The 18863-nt window shown below is 45.0% G+C and overlaps 1 protein-coding gene across 3 annotated transcripts in view; it reads left to right on the forward strand.

Moving 5' to 3' along the window:
• The window catches only part of LOC138747544 (oxysterol-binding protein-related protein 6-like), an 82517-nt gene that overhangs the window by 23829 nt on the left and 39825 nt on the right, over nt 1-18863 (forward strand). For 2 of the 3 annotated variants that reach the window (XM_069906853.1, XM_069906855.1), the window contains exons 2-11: nt 1058-1282; nt 5201-5323; nt 8077-8130; nt 8210-8323; nt 8865-9035; nt 10554-10686; nt 11660-11763; nt 13289-13372; nt 16225-16375; nt 17438-17574. In XM_069906853.1, coding sequence (XP_069762954.1) covers nt 1184-1282; nt 5201-5323; nt 8077-8130; nt 8210-8323; nt 8865-9035; nt 10554-10686; nt 11660-11763; nt 13289-13372; nt 16225-16375; nt 17438-17574 — 1170 coding nt within the window. In that variant the 5' untranslated portion in view covers nt 1058-1183. The remainder of the gene's footprint in view (nt 1-1057; nt 1283-5200; nt 5324-8076; nt 8131-8209; nt 8324-8864; nt 9036-10553; nt 10687-11659; nt 11764-13288; nt 13373-16224; nt 16376-17437; nt 17575-18863) is intronic. The other variant, XM_069906856.1, reaches the window with a different exon arrangement.

Raw genomic sequence — 18863 nt, forward strand, 5'->3', positions numbered from 1 at the left:
ATCGAGAGTAAGCTTTCGTGTGTTAATAACCCATGAAATCAGATGGCTTTGTGGCAGGGAATGATAGCGCTGGTGTATTGTGGAACAGTAGGAAGGCTTGGGTAGTTTTTGTACAAGGTTAGTGCTGGGTAGATGGTTTCTGTATATTGGTTGATCTGACGAAGAAATTTCCTAAAAGTGGTTAAAGTATTTACACAGGAAGAACTGGAAATTAAACAGCCTGGGGGTAATTCTTCAGCCACTAATGTTGCCTGCAGCGAGAGGCACGAAATCCAGGAATTTCTCATGATTGGTTTGGACGTTGCATTGTGCATTTGAACTCTGTTAAAAATCTAATTGAACATCCTCGGCATGGGAATGTTTGAGGCATTAGATCCAAGTAGTTCTCGAAGAGGCGAAAAGAACAGAATACAAGGCTGTGAGGGGATTAAATTGGCCCTGTAATATCTGGTGCTTTTTAGTTGCCTTCTAGGTGAAATGTGTCCTTGAAATACCATTGAAGGTGCACTGACTACGCGATGATTCTCCCAGCAGTGACTGATGCAGCTGCGTTGTCCAAGCATTGGTTAAAGAGTAGAACCTTCTGCATGAAGAGCCACCTGTAAATTCAGAGCATTGTTTGAAGTGTGGGAACCTTCTAACTACTCTTTCACTTGATAAATCAAGATTAGGCAAAGTCTCCCATATCACATATCTTGCTGAATTCTTCATAACCCCAGGATTTCCCGCCTCCTAGATTGTTAGATTGAGTTTTTCAGGAGCTCTCAATGTCCTGTGAAGAACGTTTGTGAATAAGAGATATGAAATATGTTTGAGGCCAGCATAAGGGTGTAATTGGGTAGCACAGGTTTCAATCGACAGAATCAACTTCTACCGTGCTGTAAATAAAATGTTTTTAAAAATCTCCTACATACAGTGATGTGATAAGAACTGATGAAGAGGTTTTGCTGACAGAATCAATAAAAACCCATCTCATTTCATTTTGTTTAATCTTGACTGATACGGGATTGTGCCACTGACTAATTGTGGTGGTTTTTTTTTTGCTTCCTTCCTGTAGGGATGGTTTACTGTATCCATGTGTATGGGTTTCTGAGGTGAGAGTGCTGGATCAGCTACTAGAAGCCATATCAGACCGTGGCCTTTCCATCATCTCGGGCGAGCAGGATTTAGACTTCTTCCAGCCATGAATAGTGAAGAGAAGGTTCTTCCCGTCTCCCAAAGAGCATCGCCTCTGACGAGAAGCAGCAGCAATGCATCTTCCAAGCCCACCAGTGTGGCCCAGGTAAAATGGGAGGAGAGGCCTGCATTTGTGTTGTTCAGTCCACACCTGGCTTTGAAGCAGTTGTGTGGTGCACACTCCGCAGCAAGGCCACCATCCTTTTGTAGGAGATGCACCATTCAGTTGGTGTCCAACAAGCTCCTCAGAGTTGTAATCTGATCATGACTAACGGTGGTTGAATAGCCTCTTCTTCCACGCATTGATGTTGAAAATACCGATCTTCACAATCTTCTCTTGATTATTGAGGCATTAGGGGATGTGGGGAGAAGGCAGGTAGGTGGAGTTAGGTCATAAATTAGATCAGCCATGATCGTATTGAATGGCGGAGCAGGCTCGATGGGCCATTTTTGGCCTACTCCTGTTCCTACTTCCTATGTTCCTATCTATGTGAAGTATCTAAGCCAGCCATACTCAATGGGGGCATACACCACCCAACCCCACCTCCAGGTACCACAACACATTAAAGGGGAGCCACAGATTGAAATAAATAAAATAATTTTTGTTTCTTACGCAGTTGGTAGGAGAGAAATATGGAAGAAGCCAACAAAATGACTGCTTTGCAGGAAAGGGGGCCCATATACTTTGAGCAGAGTCCTATCAATCTCTGCCTTAAATCACTCAATGGCCTGACCTCCACAACCTCCTGTGGCAACAAATTTCTCAGTCTGGCTGAAGAAATTCCGACACATCTCTGTTCGAAGTTGGGATGAACTTCGGCTATTCAGCCCAATTAAGGTCTGCTAGTATTCATGCCCCAATCCAGCACATTTCCATTTGAAAATTGCCTTCCTATTGCACATAAATCAGCCCAAGCCTGTGTGAAAGCACCATATTTGTTTCAAGATTGTCAATAGATGACAACTGATGAAGTGCTAGTGTTAAGTAATGGAATTAGTATTTGTGAAAACATTAAATTGAAGCGTATGTATTTGTATATCGTGGAACTTTCTATGAATGAATCATACTTTGAATGGTTTGCAGTGGTTCAATAGGTGGCGCGTTTGGCGTAGCAGTTAGCGCAAGGTTGTTACAGCACCAGCAGTCAGGGCCGAACCAGGTTTCTAGTCCTGTGCTGTCTGTAAGGAGTTTGTACGTTCTCCCCATGTCTGCATGGGTTTTCTCTGGGAGCTCCAGTTTCCCACCACTGTTTAAAACGTACCAGGGGTGTAGGTTAATTGGGTGTAAATTGGGTGGCATGGACTTGTGGGCTGAAATGTTCTGTTACCGTGCCTCCGTGCTGTATGTCTACATTTGAAAGATGTTAATTCAATTGGGATGGCAATAAGTGGCCTCTTGTGCAGACATTAAAAAAAACTTTAGCTTCAAAATTAGATTTTTTTTGCCAGTGTCACCCTGATCCCATAAAAACATTTTTACAACCACTTTCCGTGTTTCTGCAGTAAACATTAATTCTCCATGGGGGTAAATTGCAAGAAGGATTACGTTTATTTGTCACAAAATGCTTAGTACATTGAGAAGGGTTTCTTCAGTGATGTTATCTCAACTTTCAAGTTCACGTTCAAATTTATTGTCAGAGCACAGACATGACATCACATGCAGCCCTGAGATTCTTTTTATTCCTGAGGGCCAGGCAGAATTTCTATGTATCGGTAACTGTAAACTGTACTCAAGAAGAAGATTCTTAAACAAAAGAGAAATCTAAACAAAGAAAGAAATGTAAATGAACTAATTGTGCAAGTACAGAAAAAAATAACTAGTAGTAAATAAAGTGCAAAAGTACGAGTCCTTAAATAAGTCCCTGGTCGAGTTTGTTGTTGAGGAGTCTGATGGTGGAGGGGTAGCCGCTGTTTCTGAACCTGGTGGGGTGAGTCTTGTGGCCCCTATACCTCTTTCCTGGTGGCAGCAATGAGAATAGAGTGTGTACTGGGTAGGTGGATCCTTGATGATTGCTGTTGCTCGCCGATGGCAGCGTCCCCTGTAGATGTTCTCGACAGTGGGGAAGGTTTTGTCAGTGATGTCCACGACTTATTGCAGGGCTTTCTGTTCAGAGGTATTGGTGTCTGCATACCAAACCGTGGTGCAGTCAGTCAGCACACATTCCACCACACGTCGATAGAAGTTGGCCAAGGTTTCTGATGTCATGCCGAACCTCCACAAATTTATGAGGAAGTAAGGGCGCTGATGCGCAGTGCTTTTTAAAAAAAAACACACTGTTTATACAGCATAGGATTGCAATATCATTTAGCATTCAGGAGCCTGGTGGCTGTGGGAAAGGAAGCATCTTTAAAGGCAACATGGTTAGTGTAGCGGTTAATGCAACGCTATTACTGTGCCACCAACCTGGGTTCGAATCTGGCACTGTCTGCAAGAAGTTGTACATTCTCCCCGTGACTGCGTGGTTTTTCTCCAGGTGCTTCAGTTTCCTCCCACCCTTGTAGGTTCATTGCTGTATTTGGGCAACATAACTCATGGGCTGGAAAGGTCTGTTATCGTGCTGTATGTATAAATTTTAAAAAATATATAATTTAAGTCTATTGTTGCATGCTTTCACACTTTTGACCCTTCTCCCCAATGGGAGGAAGGAGCAGAGAGTATTTCTGGGTCTTTCCGTACTTTGGCTGCCTTTCTCAGGAGATGGAGTCCATGGAGGGGAGAGAAGTTTGCATTATGTTCTGAGCTATATTCACCAATCTTGATCAGAGCAGCACCCATACTACACTCTGATGCATTCTGTAAGTATGTTTTTGATGGTACACCTGTGGAAGTTGTTTGTGGGTGCCTTGGTACAAGCATTGGTGTGCTTTCGTGACTCTTGCATCAACTTTCTTGTCCCAGGTCAGCTCATTGGAGATATTTATTCCTAAGAACTTGAAACTATTTACTCTTTCATCTTCAGCAGAGGTTTGGTCTCTGGCCCCTCTCCTGAAGTCAGACTATCTTGTTTGTACATAAAGAAGAAAATCTGCAGAACTTGGGTTGAATGCAGTATATAAAAGAGCTGGAGAAACTCAACAGGTCACGTAGCGTCCAGTGGAAGTCAAGGGCAGTCGACGCTTCAGGCCTGAGCCCTTCAACAGGAGTGCTGAAAACCCCGCAGACCCTTGAATAAGAAGGTGGGGGGAGGGGTGAAAAGGAACAGGGGAGGAGGTAAAAGGCAATATGTGGAGACTGGCAGGAGGGTCGAAGAGAAAGTGATGGGGGAAGAGGATAGAGGGCTAGGAAGGGAAATGCTCTGATAAGAGAAGGGGGTGGGTAGCTAGAGTAAAGGAAACAGGAGTGAGGGAGAGAGAGACCAGAGGAGTGAGTTAACAAATTTGGGAAGTTGATATTAATGCTATGTGGTTGGAGACTCTCGAGACAAAATTGTTCCTCCAATTTGTGAGTAGTCTCAAGTTCAAGTTTAGCAGTACGCGAAGCCATGGACAGACCTCAAACATGGAGTTGGGTCAGTATTTAGCTGGACAGTCATGAGTGTAGGGAGAGGATAGCAGGTGGCTGTGGGAAAGGAAGCAGCATGCTGGATGGGGGCATGATAGAGAGGATAGAGCCTCTGGTGTTGAGTGTCCTTACCTATTTTCTCTGATGACTTCTGTTAAACAGGATCCTTAACATTTGTAGACAGTTCTTTGTGTGTCTGACTGGGTGAGATCTGTGGCAAACTCTGTGTCAGTCTGTGCCTGTTCTCATTCAGCCAACAGGAGACCCTTTGTACTTTTGGTAATATTCACTCCACAAGAGGCTCTTTGTTCACCCAACTGTTTTAAAGTCCTGTAACATTGGAGAGTAATTGGTTGGTTTGAATATTGTGCAGTAAAGGCTGCCACACCTTGATCTGATTTTTTTTTTTTACCCGTTTAAGATAATCTAAAAGAGGGGGAAATAAGCTATCAACAATTGGTCACAGAGTTTAGAAAACTGAGAGTGCACCAGTGTGTTTCACGAGTACTTTCTGTGCTGCAGAACTCTGAGAACTGGGAGGTGATGGAGGAACCGCTGGGAGATGGTCATGCCTCTCTGGATCTGGAGAGGCAGGAAGGATACCTGCTGAAAAAGCGGAAGTGGCCTTTGAAAGGCTGGCACAAGGTTAGTATCTTCTCAAGGGATGTCTGCACTGTGATATTTTGAGAGCCCCTCGGTCCACTTTAAATCAAGCTTTCCCTTTCTCTTGAATCTTTGTTGCCTCACCATCAGCAATGGCTTTTACACATCGGTCAGAAGCTGCCTCCTACAGCAAAGCTTTGCTGGGATGGATTGGGTCCAGAGCAATCCCTGTCGCTCCCTCCTTGCCGACCTCACTCTAGTGATGCAGAGCTTGCTTGTGCAGCCTGCCTTCTCTCTGGAGAGGATAGTAAAACTGGAACGATTACCAGTGAACCCCCACACTATGGGGGGGGGGGGTGGATGGCTGTGTTCTGAGAAAATATTCTGCATTGCAAATTTCTGTAACTCTGTCTGTATCAAGCAAATTGAAAAAGGAATACATTTTGTTTTGCACATACATGCTGGAGAAACTCAGCAGCTCACACAGCGTCCAAAGGATGTTCCAGCTTATGATAGTTCAAAGTTACAATGACCAAAATCCGTTTTGAATGAAGGTTAAGTCGGGGTCGACCTGTATCACCGTGGTTGCTTTTCCTTCTCTGAAGGAAATTTTTCCTAAAATCAACTCACGCAGATTGCTTTCCCCCCCCCCCACCCCTTCACCACCCCCACTAAGCATCATAATTTCAGTGCTTCTCTTGTAGTGAGGTCAGGGAAATATGCTTTGTCACACCCAAAGCCGCTTTTTAAAAAAAGGTGAATTTGGAACGCACGCGCAGATTGCCGTCACTGGGGAGGGAGAGAGATTGAAGGGGGGGAAGAGAGTGACGGCAATCTGCACGTGTGTTCCAAATCACAGCATAGGTTGCGAAGTAGCACTGCTGCCCCTAGTTACCAGGCACCATCTCTGCCTCCCGGCAGCAGCGGAGATGTCCCCGCTTCTGCCTCAAGCCTGACGTCCCCGCTGCCACCGGGTGGGACCCCAGCAGGAGCGGGGAACGTCAGGTCGGCCTCCCAGCAGGAGTGGCTAGAAAATCTACCTATACAAGTAAACCTCGACGTGACCATATCACCTTGCGATGAGAGTCGCAGAATCGAACCTCATCGTAAGTAGGGGTCTAGCTGTAAGGGGTAACCAACGATGCAGGCCTGGAATGTGGAAAATCATTTACATTTTGTTGCCTGCATTTCACGACAGTGAGTTTTATTTTGTATCTTACATTTTTAGCTAGTGATGCAGGAATTTTGTAATGGTGAATTTCGGTTACTGAATATCTGTAACATTCAGTGCGGGTAGTCTGTAATGTGGGGGGTAAATGAGAAACAAGTGGGTATGATGTCCCTTCTCAATCCAGTTGAGTTTTGTTTTTTTCAGCCTTTCTCTTCCTCCTGTGACTCACTCAATTTAAAGATGTAAGCAATTTAGTGAGAACAGCTTTTCAGCCTCCAAAGCATCACAATTTGGATAACAGTGGATCAGCCACAGTCTGAGGATAGGACTAGCATACTAGCAGATGTGAATTCAAATCTCAGCATTAATTAAATAATCTGATTCGTTATGAATTCATTACGTTTGAAATAGTGATGAAGGGAAAACTGATTGGTGATTATGGCTGTTTGGACTGTTGCTAAAATATATTTAAAGGCAGAATGTTTCTGTCTTTTTCCAATTTGATCAGATTCTAGATTCAGATTTATTGTCAGGGTTGTACGTGACATCAGATACAACCTTGAAATTATTCATCCTGCGTGCAACGCAGAATGACAGCTTATTGTTTGGGGGGGGGGGGGGGAGAGATTCCATGTACATATGTAAACAAAACAAATTATTTTTAAATGTAGACATACAGCACGGTAACTGGCCATTTCGGCCCACAAGTCCGCCCAATTACACCAATTAAGCTGCACCCCCGGTATGTTGCGAACAGTGGGAGGAACCCAGAGCCCCCGAAAACCCATGCAGACATGAGGAGAACGTACAAACTCCTTACAGACAGCACGGGATTTGAACCCCGATCTCTGACACTGTAATGGTGTTGTGCTAACTGCTACGTCAAGCATGCTGCCCAAAATGTAAACAAACTGTGCAATGCAGAGAGAGGAAAAAAAATCAATAAAGTGCAAAAATAAAACTCCTTAAATGAGTCCCTGATTGAGTTTGTCGTTGAGGAGTCTGATGGTGGAGGGGGAACAGCTGTTCCTGAACCTGGTGGTGCGAGTCTTGTCGCAACTACACTTCTTTCCTGATGGTAGCAGCGACAACAGGGAGGTGTGGATCCTTGATGATTGCTGCTGCTCTCCGAATGCTCTCCAAATCAATAAGTGATCTCTAGATTCACAGCATTGTGATCGATTCTTCATGAGTTTACAACCCACTGTTCAGAAGACAGCTCATCACTGTCTTCCCATAGGCACTGACCATGTTTGCGTTGCCTGAATCTTAAAATAAAAAGACCAAAAGAAATAATTTGGGGATTTTAAACTGGATCTGCATGACCTTTGCATAGCTCCTGTCTTTGTGAAGGTCTATCGTCCCGGACATCTCAATGATTCAGTGTTCTTTCTTTTCTTCTTTCTTTGGCTTGGCTTCGCGGACGAAGATTTATGGAGGGGTAATGTCCACGTCAGCTGCAGGCTCGTTGGTGGCTGACAAGTCCGATGCGGGACAGGCAGACGCGGTTGCAGGGGAAAATTGGTGGGTTGGGGTTGGGTGTTGGGTTTTAAATTAGATAAATATGGACAAAAGAAGAGTATTCTCAAAATGTGATTAAAATGTTCCTTTTTGTGTCTTTCAGCGATATTTTATTTTGGAAAAAGGAATTCTCAAGTATGCCAAGACTCAGCAAGATGTAAGTAGCCCTTCATTTGACTGTCTTGTTCAGTGACACATATTAAACATTAACAAGGTCACTTCTGCTAAATTCACAGATACTTAGAGGAAAACTTCATGGTTCCATCAACATTAGCCTCTCTGTAATGTCCATCAACAAGAAATCTAAGCGTATTGACTTAGATGCAGAAGAGAACCTTTATCACCTGAAGGTAATCTGCTAACCTGCTGGGGACCTGGTAGTTGTTCACACTGCAAATTGTAGCACGTGATCAGAGTGCAAAAAATGGAGAAGGCAGAGCGAATGGAAGAGGCTACAGCAATGTCTACTGACAAAATTAAGTTAATTTTGCCAGAAAAAAACCAGTGGAGTTATAGTTCCATAAAATAAATGTGCTTCAGTCAGGATCACTTAAGGTAGTGTGGTCAAAGGGTGTGATTGATGCTGGAATTATCCAGTCATCCACTCTGACACACTACAGATTTGTTACTAAATGTAGTCAACTTTCTGTATACTTTTAATTATGATTCACTGGGGTGGAAGATACCGTGCTGAATAATCACTGCAGATCTAGTTTCAAGAAGTTAATTATATATTTGTCCAATTATGTCGAGGAAGTTTCTTGAGGTATCGTGGTTTCTTTGTAGGATAATGCAAGGGGACATGTTCAGTTAAAACTATGTATTTATTTATTCTTCAATGCCAGTGACCCTTTGCCCATTGACACTGGATTCTACGCTGTATTATTGCAGGTAAAATCTCAGGAAGTCTTCACCACCTGGGTATCCAAGCTTTGCTATCACCGACTGTTCCAGAAAGGTGATCACGTCAAGGTCCCGTGTGGAGCAAATGGATACAGCTTCTCCATCTCTCCAGCTGCAGACTTCCTGACGGCCAGCACCATTGTACCTCTTTCCGGCAAGGTATGGACCCTGTGGAAATAGCAGGCTTCAGATGCATTCCCTCTGTTGCGAAGGTGATGTTGTTTGGTGAGCCGTGTTTAGGTTTCTACATATACTTGCAGTAAGTGTGACCATCATTTTGATGTTAAACAAGAAAGTCTGCAGACACTATGATTGTAATGCAATGCATAGAAATGCTGGAGAAACTCAGCAGGCCACACGGCATCTAGAGGAAGTAAAAGGAACCAACATTTCGGGCCTTAACGCAGGGTTCAGACCTGAAACGCTGGTTACCCTATGCATTGCGCCATTGTTTTGACACCTTGCTTAAGAGTTCAATGAGCCACCATTTGTTATCAGAACCCTCCCCACAGCTCCTTATCCAGGGTTTTACTGTCCATTGGTTGGAGTGTGATCATGTGATCCATTTTTCTGGCTGTGTTCCACATCATCATCTTCATCTCCAGCAAATTGTCACGCTAAAATTATCTTGTGTATGGGGTCTGCTACTTTTCCTCTTTTTGAACCGTGTCGATTCCCTGTGAATGATTTTGTGAAGCCCTGGAATCCTGGACTTCACTTGGGCCCTCATCAGGTGTGGTCTCTGTTCCTTATGCTGTGACAGAATTACGAGGTCACCCACTATTCCCTCAAGGCCACCTGAGGGGTCCCGGATTCATCAATGGTCCTTGTGGAACTGAGGCAATGACGCAGGATTGGCTTGTTTTGAAACTGGGCAGAATAATCTTTCTTCCAAATAAAGCAACATTTCACTTGTGAATCTGCAGGGGTCATCTATTTCATCCTGTGCTCCCGCTGTGGCCTCCTCTACATTGGACAGTCTGGGAAATCACTTTGTTGAGCATCTCTGTTTTGTCTGCTGCAGTTATCGTTGATGATCTCCCAGTGGCCACCCATTTCAATTCCCCGTCCCATTCTCTTGCCGATATTTCTGTCCATCGTCTCATGCACTGCCAGACTGAGACCACTCACAAATTGGAGGAACAACACCTCATCTTCCATCAGGGTACTCTCCAACTGAATGGCATTAACATTGACATCTCTGCTTTCCATTAAACCTCTCTTCTTCCTGTTCCTCTTCTTCCTCTCTCTTTTTCCCACCTTTTTCCACTTTCACAGACCAAAAACCAATTCTCACCTTTTGTTAGTCTGGACTCCCCCCCTCCCTCTCCCATTTTTCATTCTTTATTCTGACACCTTCCTGTTCTTTGCTTATATTTTGAGGAAGGGCTCAGGTTCATGACATCAGTAATGTATCTTTACCTCCTTTGGATGCATTGAGACCAGTTGAGTTCCTCCAGCGTATCTCTGTGTTCTTACTGCAATCCCAGCGTCTGCAGACTTTCATGTTTCACCCAGAACAAGCATTTGGCACAGGTGTGGGCTGAGGGGCTTGTTTCTGTGCTGTAGTGTTCTATGGTACTAGTGACAAAAAGTTTGTATTGAATGGCAAATGGTCATCTGAATGTCCTCTGCTTCTGTGGAGAAAATAAACTGGATCGTCACCATATTTTTTAGGCAAAGAAGAGTGACTCTCTCAGTGAGGACCTATTTAAAGGCAATGGTCATCTCCCTTCTACTTCTGTGAGTGGGAAAACTGTGGCAGCAGAGTGGTTGCAGGACTCTGAAGAATGGGACCAATGTGGTGAAGGTAACTTCTTGCTGACATCACATGCATTTAATTTGTAGATGATAGATTTTTGCTGCATAATATCTGGCCTTTTCTGCAGACACAAGGCAGCCCATTCATTGCATCTAACCAGACTGCATGCCACCCGCCTGCTCTCTTTATCAACCATTGAGCTACTGGAATATTGAATCGACTGTAAGATTTGGAATTGTTCAGAGAAGGGTTTTTTTTAATGACAGGTTGGGAAAATGAAAGATGATTCTAGAAATACACATCTGGGCTGTTCAAGGGCAAAAGCCAATTAACCCCCTGTGGGCAGCGGTATTTTATTTAAAGGGACCTGTCGTATTTTGAACAGTTAGTGTAGTCGTCAGCGCAACACTGGGACAGTGCCAACAACCTGGGTTCAAATCCAACTCTGTCTATAAGGAGTTTGTATGTTCTCTTTGTGTCTGTGTGGGTTTTCTCTGGGTACTCCGGTTTCTTCCGTCATTCAGTCGAGGGTTGTAGGTTAATTTGGGTGTAATTGGGCAGCAGAATCCTCTTCTATTGTGATGTACATAAAATAAATGAAATAAAAATAAAATAGATAATTATACAGCAGCACAATATTGCAGATGTTGGAAATATAATTAAGGGTCGTTGGATTATGAAACAGTTTCTCTGATCTGCTGTGTGTTTTCAGTATCTGCAGTGTTTTGCTTTAGATCTCTGACAATGGGAGGGGAGAGGCTGCAGATGTGGTCATGCTTCAGAGCCCAAACCTGTTTGTCATTTGCTGGCTTCAGCACAGGATTGGAGGAGACCTTTATCATGCCTTGTACAGATTCCAATCCTGAAGGGGAAATGAAAGTGGTGCAATGCTTTATCATCTCCTGCTCTGCCAGAAAAGATGAATGCTGAACTGTCTCTAAGTTTTCAAGTTTAGGAAGGAAAAGTTCACGTGTAGAATATTGGTTTCTAATCCTTGTGTGTTATGTCTTTTTAAAAAAAGATCTCAGTCAGTGTCAGTTGAACCTATCAGAATTGAATAAACTCCTGCAGAAGTTGGAAGTGGTGGACAGGGTTCACTCTGCACCTGTCATTTGCGATGCTCAGGTATGGAGTCAGCATTTTCAAGTCATATTTGTCATCTGATTGCACGAGTACAACCTGACGAAACAGCGTTCTCTGGTCCTCGGTGCAAAACACGCAGACACACACCCAGACATAACACACATACGGACAGACCAGACATAATTTTTTAATGGACATAACCTGGTGCTAATGTGAATATTGAAGTGCGTGGCTCTGTGACCTCTCTTTCAGCTCGCTGGCAGTTGCTGAGAGCAGAGGTTTTAATTCTGTTTAAAATAGCATTGCAGAGCCTGCTGGGATTTGAAAAGAACCAAAGAGTGCACATTTAGAATTAATATGAAGATTGGAAGAGGGTTTTAAAATTAAGGTTGGAGGTGGAGAGGGGGCAAGGGTGGAAGTGAAGATGGTGAGAATGGCGATGAACACGAAGGCTACCAGTGCTTGCTGGAATCTGATATGTAAGGAAGGTGATGAGCAACCACTGAGCGAGAGGGGAGGGGCAGATGAAACCAAATGGGAGAGGAGATCAGGACAGGACAGTGAGGGGGTCAAAAATGGGTGATGAAGTCTGGAGCAGAAGGAAGGGAACAGAGGACTAGAGTGGGGATCAGAAGGTAAGAGGAAGGGGAACGGGAAGTCAGGGTTACCTGAAAATTAGATAATTAAATATTTATGCCATTGGATTGTAGACTATCCAGGGACAAATACGAGGGAGGTGTAGTTCTTATAACTGCGTTGGGTCTCTCCCTGGCTAGGGAGAAGGCTGAGAGCAGACAGGTCAGTGTTGGAATGGGAATGTCTCGTCAATCAACAATTCCTTTCTTCGTCATTGATGGTTCCTCCAGCAGATTGTTTGTTTTGCTACTATTGGTTGGACAATTCCTGAGCAGGCAACTGGGTGGAGGGGTGATGGCTGAAGCTGGCCAAGGGGGTGCCAGGGGAGGGGTGCTGGCAGGAGTTGGGGGGGGTGTTGGCTGGAGTGGGCAATGCGACGGGGAGGGCGCCATCGGCCGGAGTGGGGGGGGGGGGTGCCGTCGGCCGGAAGTGGGCGACGGGAGGGGGGGGTGCCGTCAGCCGGAGTGGGCGACGGGAGGGGGGGGGTGCCGTCGGCCGGAGTGGGCGACGGGAGGGGGGGGGGGTGCCGTCGGCCGGAGTGGGCGACGGGAGGGGGGGGGGTGCCGTCGGCCGGAGTGGGCGACGGGAGGGGGGGGGGGGTGCCGTCGGCCGGAAGTGGGCGACGGGAGGGGGGGGGTGCCGTCGGCCGGAGTGGGCGACGGGAGGGGGGGGGTGCCGTCGGCCGGAAGTGGGCGACGGGAGGGGGGGGGTGCCGTCGGCCGGAGTGGGCGACGGGAGGGGGGGGGGGGGGTACTGATACATGTAAACCTAAAGTTGTTCCTCGTTATTACTTAAAATAGTTGAATGACAAATGTTGACACTTCTGACCTTCAGCGGATTTGCCAGTCTGATAACATTTCACATTTTAAAATAAAGTTATGCTTCCAGAAATCTGCATTTACTGAATATTTATATTTTCAATTAATTCCAGGGTTTCCTTGCTGACAAATCAAAGAAGGAAAAGCGAGCCTCCAAAATATGGTGTACACAAAGTTTTGCCAAGGATGAGACTAAGGTAATGTGTAGGTCTCTGCCTGACAGTGATGGTTCCCTCCAGCTTATGAGAGGCTGCAATGTCCCATAACACCAATCCACTCCCAGGCTGACAGTGTGTAGGCAGGTAAAGGAGGACAAACTTCATTGCTGATCTTTCCGTTTGTGCTGGAACGTTGAGGCGGGCTTGTCCATGAGCATATTCTGAGGTTTTCTTCTTGATTATTTCAGGTGTGGATGTGGAAATGTTGCATGGTTGGATAACAAGGGGAGGTTCTGCCAAGTCTGCTTGACATAAAAGCGAAGGTGTGTTCTGAAGATGTGCAGGGAGCTTTTGTTCTATTCCTGACTGATATTTGTGCCCAGTCCACACCATCCAACCACATTAATAGGCTTCTACCTTTTTGGGGTAGTCTGTGTTGCACGAGAAGGTGCGAGAAGTAGGCGCTCTGGACTGGAGGGTGCTGAGGGAGAGGAGGGAAGGAGGGAGAAAACGTTGGAAAATGAGAACAAAGAGCTTGCACCTTCAGAAGACCCAGCAAGGAGCAAGGCAGTTCCTGTGGAAACGTGCCATGACAGTACACTTTGCGTGTTATTGGTGGGTGTCAACCCAGGACCCTATGCTAGAAATGGCTAAATGTAGAATACAGCAGCAGTTGTCTGTTGCCCTCTGTTTCTGAAGTTCAGCAACTCTCAGCATAGAATGTTACAGCACAGTACAGGCCTGTCAACCCACCAGGTTGTGCCTACTCAACAAACTAAATGAATACCGAGCAAAGAAAAACTAAACCCTCCTTACTTCATAAACCCTCTATTTTTATTGCCTGTTTAAGAGTCTCTTAAATGCCTTTATTGTCCCAGCCTCCACCACCACATTCCAGGTACCCACAGCTCTCTGTGTATAAAACAAAAACTTACCTCTGGTATTTCCCCTAAATTTTCCTCCCTTCATTTTGTATAGATGTCTTTTGGTGTTTGCCCACCATGGGGGAAAAAGGCACTGGCTATCTACCTTCTATGCTTCTCATAATCTTTTAGATCTCTATTAAGTCACCTCTTAACCTTTTTCACTCCAAAGAGAAAAGCCCCAGCTCTGCTAACCCTGCCACATAAGATGTATTTTCCAATCCAGGCAACATCCTGATAAATCTTCTCCATATATTTCACATCCTTCCTGTAATGAGTTGACCAGAACTTAAAACACTCTAGTGTAGCCTCACCAGAGATTTATAGAGCTGCAACATTTCCTCACTACTCCTGAACTCAGTCCCCCAAATATTGAAGCCCAGCATACATAGACCTTGACTATCCTATCCACCTACATGGATGTGTAGATTTGGGCCCCAATGTCCCTCTGTTCTTCCACACTGTAAAGTATATTATTAACCACGTACTCTGCGTTCATCACCTCACACTTATCCGGATTGAATTCCATCTGCCACCTTTCCACCCAACTCTGCATCCTGTCTATATCCTGTTGTAACCTGCGACAACTTTCAAAACTATCCACAACTCATCCAAACTTCGTATCATTCGCAAACTTACTGACCCATCCCTCAATTTCGACCAGATAATTTATTTTAAAAAAAAAAAATCACAAAGAGCGGGGGTCCCAGAACAGATCCCTGTGGAACTCCAATAGTCACTGACCACCAGACAAAATACTTGACTTCCACTACTACACTCTGCTTTCTGCAGGCAAGCCAATTCTGAATCCACGCAGCCAAGGTTCCATGGATCTGAAGCCTCACGACTTTCTGAACGAGTCTCCCATGGGGAACCTAGTCAAATGCCTCACTAAAATCCATATATGCCTCATCTACCACCCTACCTTCATCAATTTCATTTGTTACCTCCTCAAGAAGCTCACGAGCAACAACCTTCCCTTCACAAAGCCATGCTGACTGTCTCTGAGAAGACTGCTTGTAAGTCCCGTCCTTAAGAATCCTCTCCCGGGTACAATAGCGAAAACCTACCGGGAACAAACATTACCTAAGTTGATGGAAGGAGAAGAAAAGAAAAGAATGGACTCAGTAGAATTTCTGGTGTATTTTTGTTGAATGACAACATTGTCTAACTGAATTAATGCAACCTAGATTGTATACCTAAAATGGATGAGAGAGGGGGGGGTGGGGGGGTGGCTTGGGAGGAGGGAGGGGGGAGGGAGAAAAAGTCACTGTAAATGTGTGGAAAAGAAAAAGTGTATATCATGGCTATTGTGATTTATGGTGTGAAAAATAAAAAATTTTATATAAAAAAAAAAAAAAAAGAATCCTCTCCCGGGTAGGGAGGGGGGTGGGAAGGAGGGAGGGAAGGGAGGGGGGGAAAAGGGGAGAAAATGATACTGTGTATATTCAAGAGGGAAATGTCTGTGTGTATTTTGGTCAATATGGTTCATAGCGTGAAAAATAAAAGAATTAATAAATAAAAAATCCTCTCCCAATAGTTTGCCCATCACTAATGTAAGACTCACTGGTCTCCATTTCCCAGGATTACACTTCTTAAGTGAAAATTGCTGAGCACAGATTTTTACCCTGGTGTTTTTGTGTGGAAATTGGATTGTGTAAAACCTGGGTTCTAACTTGAAGTCTGCGACCAAGCAAACGGCAAAAAAAGAACATTGAAGAGCAGAGCTGACAGGAGGTCTCTTCAGTTACACAGAGGAACCTGCGAGTAGCTGGAGACTTAATATTAGAATTGTGAAAGCGAAACTAAAAGGCACAGATGCAGGGTGTGTCTCATCAGAAAGGGGGCCATAGATGGCCCATACTGTACAGGTGACCGTCAGGGCTGATTATGTATCCTGGCAGGCTGTGACTGTCACCCAAGTTCTGCCTCCACTTACCAGGAACTGCTTTGACCTCTTTTGTCCAGGCCCACTCTGAAGCCATGCGTCCTGTAAAATTGCACGTGTCCACACCCAGCCTGCCAGATTGCCTGGACTGGAAAAGTGTTTCTGTCCCCATCACTGTAAAAGAAGAGTACTTACAGCTGCAACAGGACTTCTGCTTGGTGTCACAGAAAGGTAATGACACAGCACTGCTTTCGCCAGTGCTTGGAATTCCGCGAGGATTGAGGGCAGTTTGGATCAACTTGTCTTGAGGCTGATTAAGGAGCTGATTTCAAAGGTTTTGTTGAAGATGATAAACTGTCCCCTTTGGTAGGCACACCGCGACAAAGAGTATGATCCCCTCAATGTGTGTGGCCTTGGAAGGAAGAAGCATTTCTGCCCAAAGCAATGGTAATCCATTATGATACTGGATTAATTATAACTGTAAATGGGCATTGAAATTCTTTGGAGAAGGGTGTATGAAATGGAGGTGAGGTGAAGGAAAGAACATGTGAATTGAATGGTAGAAAAAGAATGAAAGTCTAATTAGGTCCATCTTGCCCTTTATTCAGAAGGAGCCACCTTAACTGGTGCAGGATACGCCTTGAACTGGGAATGGAATGACCTAGGGCTAGTTAAATTTAAATTTAGACATACACCACAGTAACGGGCCATTTCGGCCCATGAGTCCGTGCTACCAAATCTATACCCCATTAACCAACACCCTCGTACGTTTTGAACGGTGGAAGGAAACCAGAGACCCCAGAGAAAACCCACGCAGCCAAGGGGAGAATGTACAAACTCCTTACAGACAACACAGGATTTGAAACCCGGTCCAGTCCCGATCACTGTAAAGGCTTTGCGCTAACGGCCCTCCATCCCAGTCTGAATTTAACAGTGATTGGATTCAGTAATCAATTTACAGCACAGAATATCACATGGACCAGACCAGAACCTTGTTTCCTGATATCATCATTTTGCCTCAGACTTTGCATCAGTGCTGCCTTATTGTAAGCAACAATTCCAATACATCCCATTCAGTTGTATCCTCACCGTGTCTTGGCAACATTTGCTGACAATGTTTTGTGTGGCTGGTTTCTGCCTGCCACTTTACTTCCATTCCTTCCTCAGTTCATCCACTGACTAAGCAGGCCTGCTGGCAAACTCGTAAGGGAGGAAAAATTGTAACATTAGCGTGGATGTTTAGTTCACAGTGGTGACGTGCATCATGCATTTCCTTCTTATCTCTTGATTTAGTTTTCTTGAATTTGAAGACGCTCTTCAACACCCTGGCAATAGAGAAGGAGAAACTAAAGCAGATATGGGTGGAGAAAGAACGTGACCCCAGCACATCAACTGTCCAGATCGCAAACCTGAAGAACACCTTGTCCGAGGTGAGAAAACCCCTTGGCTCGTCTGCTTGCTGTAAATGGTTGATCATGTGGCACCCTCCTCTTCTGAACTCCTTCCTGTATTTAGTTCTTTATCAGATTCCAATGAGTTTAATTGTTCCACTAAAGGAAGAAATTGTCCAAAACTAGCCAGTGCTCAGGAAAGATCATCGACCTGAAACATCGACAGCTCCCTCTCTCCACAGATGCAGCCGGGCCTGCAGGATCGTTTCAGCATTCTTTTACATCAGATGTGGAGTAGCTGGTGTGGTCTGCATCTCGCAGTTCCAGGATTGCATTGGAGACGTGAGGGACTGCAGATGCTGGATTCTGGAGCTATAAGTAAAAACAAAGAGCAGGAACAACTCAGTGGGTCAAGTAGAGTCTGTGGAGGCAGAGAAATGGTCGATGTATTGGGTGGAGAGAGAAATGGTCCATGTTTTGGGTGGAGACCTTGTGTCAGGACAGTAATTTTTAGTTCCTTTTTTTGTAGTTTCAACATTGTTTTGCTTCTCTCTGTTCTCATTTTACTTAATCCAGGCAGATCTGCTGCAATTAATGAGCCTGCGCGCGCTTTCAGCCTGCACCAATTCTGTGGTATCATTGTTCCTCTTGGACTTGGCTGATCACAGACATTCCCTTTATTTTCTCCAACCTGCCCCTCTTTTTTTGGGAACAGGCCCTTCTGATTTCTAGGGTCTGACAAAAGCTTGCATTTCAACATGGAGACCATTTTTCCCTCTCTCTGCAAATATTACCTGACCTCCTGAGCTTTTCCAGCATTTCATTTTTTTTTGTTCCAAATTTAAATTACAGTTTTCAAATGTATTTTGATTATCAGAAAGAGTTCCTGACCTTCTCTTCCCCTCTCCACCTTTTGCAGGGATGACCCCCTCCATGTCTCATGTCTCCCTTATCCACTCCTCCCTCTACACCAATCTCCCCCTTGGGACCTACTCCATGACCATAGGAAATACTCCACTTGCGCCCACCCCTCCTCCTTCACCACCATTCGGAGCCTCCAAAAGTCCTTCCGTGACGCAATATTTCACTTGTGAATCTGCGGTGGTCATCCACTGCATTCTGTGCTCCCAATGTGGTCTCTGCTACATTGGAGAGACTGGACGCAGACTGGGAGATTGCTTCGTTGAGCACCCCAGCTCTGTCTACCACAAGAGTGGATCTCCCAGTGGCTGCTCATTTCACTTCTCCATGCTATTGCCTTGCTGACATGTCTATCCCATGGTCTCATGTGCTGCCAGACTGAGTCCATGCGCAACCACACCTCATCT

This window comes from Narcine bancroftii, chromosome 12 (assembly GCF_036971445.1).
Source record: "Narcine bancroftii isolate sNarBan1 chromosome 12, sNarBan1.hap1, whole genome shotgun sequence".
Classification (NCBI taxonomy): domain Eukaryota; kingdom Metazoa; phylum Chordata; class Chondrichthyes; order Torpediniformes; family Narcinidae; genus Narcine; species Narcine bancroftii.